The following is an 11225-nucleotide window of genomic DNA, read 5'->3' as shown; positions in this document are numbered from 1 at the left end:
TACAGTGACAAGGAACTGCCAGAGGTTCAAACCAGACTCATATGAGGACTTGGAATGATGCATATCACTGCTGATGTACAATGGATCTTGGCTGAAAGCAGACAGTATCAGAAAGAAGTGTAACTGTGCTTTATTGACTATGCAAAGGCTTTGGATTGTGGATCATGGCAAGATATGGATAACACTACAAAGAATGGTTATTGCAGAATACTTAATGGTGCTCATGAGGAACATGTGCATAGATGAAGGGACAGTTTTTTACACAGAATTAGGGGACTCTGAATTGTTTAACATCAGGAAAGATGTGTGTCAGGGTTGTATTCTTTCACCATACTCATTCATTCTATCCGCTGAGCAAATAATCTGAGAAACTGGATTATATGAAGAAGAACATGGCATCAGGATTGGAGGAAGACTCATTAACAATTTGTGATGTACAGATGATACAACTCTGCTTGCTGAAAATGAAAATTAATATTAAAGACCACAACCTTCAGTATGTGTTTCACCACAATTTAAAAAAAAAAAAAAAAAATTCCTTACCACCATGCTAATAAATAACATCATGTTAAATGGAGAAAATATTTAAGTTGTCAAAAACTTCATTTAGCTTGGATTCTGTGTCAGCACTCATGGAAGCAGCTGTCAAAAAATCAAACCACATATTGAAGAGGCAAATCTACTATACAAGAACCTGTGTTCAAGAGCAAAGGTGTGCCTGCCCCTAGCAATGGTATTTTCCATAGTCTCATATGCATGTGCAAATTGGACAGTGACTAAGTAAAACTATAGAATAATTAATACATTTGAGTTATGTTGTTGGAGAATAATAAAAGTACCATGGACTGCTAGAAGAACAAGCAATTCTATGTTGGAAGAGGTGCTCGTTAGAAGCCAGGATGGTGAGACTTTGAGTATCATGCATAGAACATATTATCACAAGGGGCCAGTCCCTGTAGACGAACATTATATTTGGTGAAGTAGAAGGTCTGGGCTCAAGTGTCACAGTGATTGTGAAGATAGTACAGGATTGGGCATTGCATAGGGTTGCTATGAGTTGTGCATAGGGTTGCTATGCTATAAGCCATAACTGCATCGACAGCACCTAACAACAGCCATCTTTAGTGATACATGAATTCTCCATCTGTATGAGACTGCCCAATATGATATTTATCTTTCAACCTTTTGGCTTCTCCTTTCTGGTTTGTTTGTTTTGTTGTTGTTAAGTGTCTCAGTCAGTTAGGACACATAGTAAACTGGTATAGGAATTTTGAAAATCGCCTGGTGGGTTTGAACTGCCAACCTTGAGGTTAGCAATTAATCATTTTCTTTCTATCAGTTATCTAGTTTAATCAGTTTGGCTCATACCCCAAGCCATTCTAATAACTAAGATGTTGTTGTTGTTGTTATGTGCTGTGGAGTCAGTTCCAACTCATAGCGACTCTGTACAGGCTTTCTGAGGCTGTAAATCTTTACGGGAGCAGAAAGCCTCATCTTTCTCCCGCAGAACAGCTGGTAGTTTCGAACTGCTGTCACTGAGGTTAGCAGACCGATTCGTAACCACTATGCTACCAGAGCTCCTTAATAACTAAGATAGGGATCAAGAATGTGGTTCAGTAACTCTTAGTAATAAGAGTTAGGACAAGAACATGATTATAGTTGTTAGGTGCCATTGAGTGGATTCTGACTCATAGCAACCCTACATACAACAGAACAAAACACTGCCATCCTCACAATCTCTGATAAACTTGACCCATAGCTGTTGCCGCTGTACCAAGCATCTCATGATGGCTCTTCCTCATTTGCACTGACTCTCCACTTTACCTAGCATGATGTCCTTCTGTAGGGACTGTCCCTCCTGACAATATGTCTGAAGTATAAGAGATGAAGTCTTGCCATTCTGGCTTCCAAGGAGTATTCTGATTATATTTCTTCCTACACAGATTTTTTGTTCTTTTAGCACTCCATGGTACTTTTAGTATTCTCCTCCAACACTATAATTTAAATGAATCAATTCTTCTACGGTCTTCCTTATTCACTGTCCAACTTTCACATACATTTTAAGCCATTGATAAAAACCATGGTTTGGGTCAGGTACACTTTAGACCTTAAACTGACTTCTTTGTTCTTGAACACTTTAAAGAAGTCTTGTGCAGCAGATTAGCCTAATGCAATACATCTTTTGATTTTTTGACCATTCCTTCCATGAGTGTTGATGGTGGATCTAAGCAAAATGAAGTCTTTGACAACTTCAACTGTTTCTGCATTTATCATAATGTTATTTATTGTTCCAGTGATGTGGATTTTATTGTCTTTATGTTGAGGTGCAACCCATACCAAAGGTTGTGGGTTTTTTGTTTTGTTTTGTTTTTGTTGTTGTTTTGAAATGACAGAATATTACTGTTGGATTTTGAAGTTAAAGCTACTAGGGTAGTACTAGGTAAAACACTAAGTGTCCTGAAGTCTGACAGGCAAGAATGACAGACTTTTTATGTTGGAACACCATGTTAAGTGACAAGTAAACTTTTTAATGTCAGTCAATCTATCATCTGTCACAAGTAAACTTCAACCCAACAAATCTTTTCAGGGAACATTCTTTTCATTCCCTTCTTGGGACATCTTTATCATTTGTTTAACCATCAAGGATAACTCTGCCATACTCCAGCCATATAAGCATGCTTTCAGAGAATAAAACGTTTTTATCAGAGTCTTAGTCAGTATAAGGAAATGGGATATAGAGGAGAGAGAGTTTGTGTTCACACCCACCAGTCTTTCGGTCACACCAGGGGCCCCGTTTGAGTGCCTTTTCACAGTGGCACGGTGGTGGTTGAGTTGTCGAGTTGGGACTTACAGCAACCCTGTATAGGGTTTCCAAGACTGTAAATCTTTTCAGGAGCGAAAAGCCTTATCTTTCTTCTGTGGAGCGGTTGGTAGTTTCAAACTGTGGATCTTGAGGTTAGGAGCCCGACTTGTAACCACTACGCTATTCATTGAGATGAAACAAAGTATATGATTTGTTGAATGGAAACCTTATGATCCTGTCTGGTAACCATCACTTAATTCATTCTATCTAATAAAAAGTTAAACAATGACTTGCATAACCAGCCCTGGTGGTATAGCGGGTTAAGCATTGTGCTGCTGGTTCCAAGGTCAGTGGTTCAAACCCACCAGCTGCTCCGTGGGAGAAAGATGAGGCTGTCTGCTTCTGTAAAATGTACAGTCCTGGGAATCCTCACAGTTTCTGTCCTACAGGGCTTCTAATGAGTTGGAATCAATTCAATTGGTGAGTTTGGTTTTGGCTAGAAAGACTTGAATTCAGACCTGATGGGCTAAAACTAGCTTTCCCTCCGTTATGAGAGGTGGCTTCTAAAATTTTGAGTAAAACTGTCAGTCTCTCTTAATTCCAGTTTTCCATGAACGTTTGGAAGTTCTCTTGTATATTCTGTTTTCCAGCCCAAGTCCAAATGCAGCCTCCGTGAAACAAAGGTAAAAGCGATCTTGGGTTTAGCTGTACTGGATGTGGCCAGACAGAAACAGCAGAGATGGTACGGAGGGGAGCGCTGGTGAGCCGTCGAATTGGTTCCGACACACAGTGACCTTATATAGGGTTCCTCAGGCTGTACATCTTTACTGGAGCTGAAAGCTCCCCAGGAGCGTTTGGTGGTCTTGAACTGCTGACCTTGCATTTAGCAGCCCAACACATAATTCACTGCACCACTAGGGCTCCTTAAGAGGGGAGTTGTTGTTGCTAAGTGCTGTCGGATGGATTCCGACTCACAGTGACCCTGTACAGGGTCTCCAAAGAGTAGCAGGTAGGTTGGAACCACCAACCTTGTGGTTAGCAGTCCAGTGCTTGTCCTATAGTGCCACACCAGAGTCCATTATAGTCTCCCGGTCAACAAATCTAAGACTATAGAACATTTATATTTTATTTTCCTTTTGGTAAGGGGAATCCATTTTCCCAAGGAAATAATTTCCTTTTGAATTTTCCACGGAAATAACAATACAAAAATTCTCCACACCACTCTAAAGCCGAAGGGCCTACATCTGTCTTTGCTTGTGCCTCGGGTTGGTTTTACAATAAGTGTACCACCGGCCTTGCCTCTTCACACCGTAGCAATCCTTACAGCATTTCTTGATAACGCCCTTGGTTTTAAAGCTGCAGCAGACACGGAGTGAGAGGGTTTGGAAGAAGAGGCTGGACCTCAGGAAACTGGTGCCCGCGGGAAGCACCGCCCTCCGGAGGGGTCCTACCAGGAAGGTGGGAAGTCCTCGGGATTTCAGGGTGCAGACACTCAGCTAGAGGAGCATGTGCCACCATCCTTAGCAAGTGACTTGTCATGTTGTGGCTAAACCCGAAAAGCACACGTCCTAGCCCAGCCCAAGGCTATGTTTTTTTTGTTTTTTTTTTTATCTTTATCAGTAAGTATTTGAAGTCCTCTTCATATTCAGCAAGCAAGGTTGTATCATCTGCATATCACAGGTTGCTAATGAGTCTTCCTCCAATTCTTCTTATGCCGTGTTCTTCTTAATATAATACAGCTTCTAGGATTATTTGCTCAGCACACAGATTGAATAACTGTGGCACACACCTTTCCTGATCTTAAACCATCCAGTGCCCTCTTGTTCTGTTTGAATGACTGCCTCTTGGGTCAATGTACAGATTCCTCAGGAGCACAGCTAAATTTTCTGTAATATTCATTCTCCACAATGAGGTCCATAGTTTGCCATGACCCACACAGTCAAATGCCTTTGCATTTTCAATTATAAACACAGGTAAACATCTTTCTGGTCTTCTCTGCTTTTAGCCAAGACTCATCTGATGTAAGGAATGATATCCTTAATTCCATTGTAATTAATTCAATGTAATGCTGCAACCATTTTTTAGTTATCTTGAGCAAAAATTTACTTGCATTTACATTAATGATTTTGTCCAGTTATTTCTGCTTTCTGTTGGATTAACTATCTTTGGAATGGGCACAAATATGGATCTCTTCCAATGAATTGGCCCAGTAGCTATCTTCCACATTTCTTGGCATAGTTGAGTGCCTCCAGTGCTGTATTAGTTTGTTGAAAGATTTCAATATGTATTCCATCAGTTCCCAGAGTCTTGTTCTTTGCCAGTGCCTCAGTGCATCTTGGACTTCTTCCTCCAGTCATTGACTATCATGTGCTATCTCTTGAATCAGGTGAACATTGACCATTTCTTTTTGGTACAGTGACTCTGTGTACTCTTTCCATGTTCTTTTAATGCTTTCTGCATCATTCAATACTTTGCACAAATCCTTCATTATTTCAAATCAAGGCTTGAATTTTTCCCTCATTTGTTTTAGCTTGAGTAATGCTGAGTGTTTTCTTTGCTTTCAGTTCTCTAGCTCCATATTTTTGCATATTTCATTATAATATTTGACTTTTTCTTATCAACTTGCCCTTTGTAATTTTCTCTTCAGCTCTTTTATGTCTTCATATCTTCCATGATAATAGTAGAATACACTTATTGAAGGTGTTCCAGAAATAAGACTGTTGAAAATAGAGTTGTTAATGAGGATACCTCCTTACAGCCATCATATACTCACCTCTTAATATTTACTATAAAAGCACACCTTTATTTCTGTGCTTCAGAGTCCTTGGTAGATTTCTCTCTGCCCTGTGTTTCCACAATTCTCAAATTATATTATCTCAATGAATCTTTTTGTCTTTACTACAACACAGAAAACATTCATATCTTCAAGAGTGGAAATAACCACTGATGACAATATTCATCGTATATGTTCTGTTTTGTGCCTTGGAATGATCCTTCCCCGCAGACTCAAAAGGAAAAAAAGATCACTGCTAAGAGACTGATTGCATCAGGATAGTATAATGAGAACTTAGTTAATACTTACCACTTAGCTTCAAAGAGGGTCTACATTTATGTAACTGCAATGCTACATTAAAGACTTATCTGAATTAATCTGTAATATTGAAAAATGCCCAGAAACTTATCATTATTGTGACATCACAATAAAGGAGATTGATATATTCAGAATTCAGAATGTTTTCTGGGAGAGCTGGTGAAAAGCTTTTAATGAAAAGTTAGATGTAATTTCCAATGATAAGGTCAATCTGTGTATTTAGAAAATAGTTATAAATCAGCTTTTTAAATTTGATGTTATTTTAGGCAGCAAAATAGAAATAAAACTTTCTCCAAATTAAGAAGCGCTGAGATTTTAAAAGTCTCTTAAGAATATGAAACCCAATGCCATCTAGTTGATTTTGACTCATGGCCCGATAGGACAGGATAGAGCTGTCCCATTGGGGTTTCCAAAGATGTACTCTTTATGGAAAGATGAGGCTTTTGCTCCTGTTAAGATTTACAGCCTTGAAAACCACATACAGCATCATTATGAGTCTGAACCTACTGGATGGTACACCACCACCATCAGTCTTTATGAAAGTACTCTGCCACATCTTTCTAGTTTGGAGCTGTTGCTTTGTTCAAACCACTGAGCTTTTGGTTAGCAATTGAATATTTAACCACTGTAGTACCAGGGATCCTTCAAGAATATGAAAAAAAAAATGCATTCATTAAAATAATTATTATAATATGCATTCCCCAGATTTCAAACTTCCAATTTAAGGAAAACTCTTACTTGCTCTTTAATTTAGGACTTCAAACAGGTTCTGTCATAACTGACAAAAAAAGAGAAACAGAATAAAATTTTTACAATTTGTAACTGGAACAGGAAGCCCTGAAATATGATTTGAAGGAGGCATATGAGCCCTTTTCGAAGCCTGATGCATGAGACTGGATTGTTGGCATGACTGGAGAACCATACAGAATCAAAGCAGCATATTGGCTCTCATTTTTTTTTTAGCAGATCATTGCAATCTGTTAACCCTTGCTTTAATGTTATAAAGTTTCCCTCACTTAGACACTATTGAACCAACCTCTGCTTATAACAAATTCATTACAATCATCTTGCAGCACATGAACTTTTAAATAATTGCAAAGGCTTTGAACTTTTCTTGTACTAAAATCAATACAAACCAAAGCAATTGCCACTGAGCCAACTCTGACTCACAGTGACCCTATACAAAGATTCCAGTAAGGAGTTTTTTTGGTATAAAATAACTTTTATTTACATAATTTATATCTATAGTACATAACTACTTTATTTGAAATGAGAAAATTTACCAAGGACAGATAATGCTTCATTGTCAAAGACTTCAAGCAAGATACTATACATGTTACTATCTGAAATATGGTGCTCAACAGTGGATTTAATAGTCTTATCTGTGCCTCCATCGTTTATCAACAATCATGTTTTTAATTGCTGATCTTCTGCTGTGACTGAAATTGTTCAGAAAGAAAAGTCAAGGAAAAATAAAGATCTTTGATCATATCTCCTTTCTGATTTATAAAATACAAATTATCTGCAACATCTTCTTTATATAAATTAGACAGCATAGGTGTGAACAGTCTTTCTACCATGTAACTAACAGTCTTTCTAACATGAAACTAAGTTTCATGTTTTCCCTAAGATTAGTTTTAGGAATATAAGACTGTAATTTAACTGACTGACTTGGTTTTCTAACATAATGTCCAAAATCTTTTATATAGTAAGAAATTACATTTCCCACAAAATTTATTATAGATGAACAAATAACAACTATTAACAAAGTTAAAAAATAAATATCATACAAGGGATAAAATAATAGTTTAATTGTGGCAATCTAATATTCAAACTATATATGAAGTGATTCAAACTGGCATCTTGGTGTGGCACTGTAGGATAAACACTGGACTGGAAGGTCATTTGGATCACAGGTCATTTGACCTGCAAGGTCATGGTTCAAACTCACCAGTCACTCCTTGATAATCCTATACAGGGTTACTGTGAGTTGGAGTTAACTAGAAGGCACCTAACAACAAAAGCAACAATATTCAAACTAATACTAATTAAGAAAAAACGAACCTTTTCAATATGAGGTTTTGGGCTTTTTAAAATAACAATAACAGAATATTTAAATAGCAATGTGACTTAAAACACCATGATTTTATAGGCCATACTAATCATATGAAATAAATGATTATCTGTAGAGAACTTGTGTGGTGCTGGATGATAAGCACTAGACTGCAAATGGCAAGGTCTATGCTTTAAACTCACAAGACACTCCATGGAAATCCTATACAGGGTCACCATGAGTGAAAGCCAAATTGTCAGCATTTAACAAAAACAAAAACTCTGTGTATTCCTTTCATCTTCTCTTGATGCTTTCATCATTCAATAATTTGCCCAGAGAATCTTTCAATAATGACAGTCAAGGCTTGAATTTTTTCTTCGTTTTCCCCTGCTTGAGAAATGCTGAGCGTGTTCTTCCTTTTTGGATTCTGATTCCAGATCTTTTGCATATTTTGTTGTAATATTTGGCTTTATCTTCACCAGCTGATCTTTGTAATTTTCTGTTCAGCTCTAGGTCCTCCTCATTTCCTGATTTGCTTTAGCATCTCTACACTGGAAAGCAAGTTTCAGCATCTCTTCTGACATCCATTTTGATCTTTTTCTTCCTTCTTGTCATCTTAATGACTTTTTGCTTTCTTCATGTATGATGTTCTTGATGTCATCCCACAACTCTTGTGGTCTTCGGTCTTTAGTGTTTAATGTATCAAATCTGTTCTTCAGATGATTTCTAAATTCAGGTGGGATATATTCAAGGTCATATTTTGGCTCTTGTGGGCTTGTTTTCATTTTCTTCTGCTTCAGTTTGAATTTGCATATGAGTAATTGATGGTTTGTTCCACAGTCTGCCCCTGGCCTTGTTTTCACTGATGATATAGAGCTTTTCCATCATTTCTTTTCACAGATGTAGTCAATTTGATTTCTATGTATTCCATCTGGTGAGTTCCATGTTTATAGTCATCTCTTATGCTGTCTAATGAAGGTACTTGCAATGAATAAATCATTGATTTTGCAGAATTCTCCATCATCATTTCTATCACCAAGGCCATATTTTCCAGCTACTGATCTTTCCTCTTTGTTCCCAACCTTTGTATTCCAATCACCAGAAATGAGCAATATATCTTGATTGCATGTTTGATCGATTTCAGATTGAAGAAGTTGGTAGAATTCTTCTATTTTATCCTCACTGGCTTTAGTGGTTGGTGCATAAATCATTTGAAGGCAAGAATCCTCTCTTGTAGGGCCATTGTACTTCCTTGATGAGTTATGACATAGGGCAAAGCAATTTGTTCTGGTCTAGGTCAATTACCTGAGATGAAGTCAGTTAACAGCATTAACAGCCACCTCGCAGCAAGGAGTTGGAGAAGTGAGTGCTTTTATCTTAAAAGAAACATATTTTCATGTGCATAAAATACATATGACTTTAAAAAGAATATTCTAAATATGTCTTAGAAATATGTTTGCAATAATCTATGAGTATGAACCTCTTAGCGAATTTTGTATCTAAGGTTTATATTTTCATTAATAAGGATGAATAAGTATATAAATTTTAAAGTTGTTTTCATTTTTTTTTAACTAGACAGACAAAAATCGTGTTTTTAATACTGTGTATATACATCTATGAAATGTTCAATTCTCTCACAGTAGAGAAAATTATCCGTCTGGCAGTCCTGAAAACAAGCCACTCAGAAAATGCCAACAATTTCAGACATTCCAGCAGATTTCAACAAAAGCATACACCTGTATAAACTAGTTGACATTTGGTTTTTTTTGACAAGTAATAATAGCTTTGCTTATCTATCAGTTTGAAATTTAGGCCTATTCAAATATATATGTATATATCAAAATGATGAAAACATTTTTCTAAAGATACATAATGATAAGACAAAATTCAGTGAAATTCATCTAAAAAAATTGAGAAAAGAAGCTTACAAACTACTAAAATTTCTTTTTCTCAGATGAATAAAATAGTTTGAGAAGTGAAAAGATCACCCAGGTGTACTCTTTATTTTAACATTATGTATTTTGCAAATAATCTGAGAATTTTCTATATTGAATACTGGAAGCACAAATAAATACTGTTAAATTTATATTTGAAATTGTGGTTGTTCCCAGATATTCAAAGCACAAGTCATTTGTTTTTGTAGTTAAGTTGGTTCCTTCTCACAGCAACCCTGTATAGGGTTTCTGAGGAATGGCTGGTGGATTTAAAACACCAATCTTGAGGTTAGCAGTCCAGTGCTTACTCTATAGTGCCAAATGAGGACTACACAAATGGTTTAGAAATTCTTTATCTTATAGTCTTCTCATCTAGAAATGAATCCCTTATCATTTAGAAGCATTTCAATTCTGGTTTACCTTAGATTATTTCCTCATCTAAAATTATGTCCCAGAGCAACATTTGGAATTGGAGATGAGGTACCCATTGAATAGAAATGTCAGCAAAAGTTTTGACAGAGTAACAATATACCTAGTGGTTATGAATCAGGCTGCTAATCTCATGGTCAGCAGTTCGAAACTACCAGCTGTTCCACGGGAGAAAGATGAGGCTTTCTGCTCCCATAAAGATTTACAGACTTGGAAACCCTGTAAAGGGTCACTATGAGTCGTAACTGACTCCATAGCACATAAGAACAAGAACATTAGCAAATTAGAATATTTACATTATGCCTAGACCAATAAGCAACATCATGATAAACAAGGAAAATATTGGAGTTGTCAGGGATTTCATGTTACTTGAATCCACAATCAACCTCCCTGGAACTAGTTGTCAGGAAAGCAAATGATGTGTTGAATTGGGTTAATCTTTTTGAAATGCTAAAGAGAAAAAAGTGTCTCTGAGGATTAAGGTACACCTGATCCAGGCCAGGTTTGCATTCCATAGTCCATACATTCAATATTCTTCACCAACACCATAATTGAAATACATCAACTCTTATTCAACCTTACTTCATTGTCCAGATTTAACACTCACATGAGGTGGTTAAAAAAATGTCAAAGAGACATTTTTTTCTTTTTAACATTTTAACAAAGATTTCTTTGTTCTTCTGGCACTCTGTGTTGTTGTTGTTGTTAAGTGCATGGAGTTGTTTTTGACTCATAGAGAACCTGTATACTGTTTCTGGTGCTTTAAATCTTTTTTTCCCCATGTTATTTTATTTATTTATTTTTAAGTTTTTCTTGTGAATTGAGGAATAGTTTACATGGGAGAACATCAGCTTTACATTGATTCTATCGAATTTCTTTTCATTGCAATGACTACAATCCCTTCCATGCATCATC

The 11225-nt window shown here is 36.7% G+C and overlaps 1 protein-coding gene across 1 annotated transcript in view; it reads right to left on the bottom strand.

Moving 5' to 3' along the window:
• Window positions 1–4041: 4041 nt before the first annotated feature.
• LOC102832971 (39S ribosomal protein L36, mitochondrial-like) overlaps window positions 4042–11225 on the bottom strand; it is a 14567-nt gene continuing 7383 nt past the window's right edge. Inside the window, exon 2 of the mRNA XM_006859264.1 lies at window positions 4042–4250. Coding sequence (XP_006859326.1) covers window positions 4042–4250 — 209 coding nt within the window. The remainder of the gene's footprint in view (window positions 4251–11225) is intronic.

Source organism: Chrysochloris asiatica, unplaced genomic scaffold, assembly GCF_000296735.1.
Source record: "Chrysochloris asiatica unplaced genomic scaffold, ChrAsi1.0 scaffold00031, whole genome shotgun sequence".
NCBI lineage: Eukaryota > Metazoa > Chordata > Mammalia > Afrosoricida > Chrysochloridae > Chrysochloris > Chrysochloris asiatica.
The sequence above is the reverse complement of the archived record's forward strand: the minus strand, read 5'-3'. Positions and strand labels throughout refer to the sequence as shown.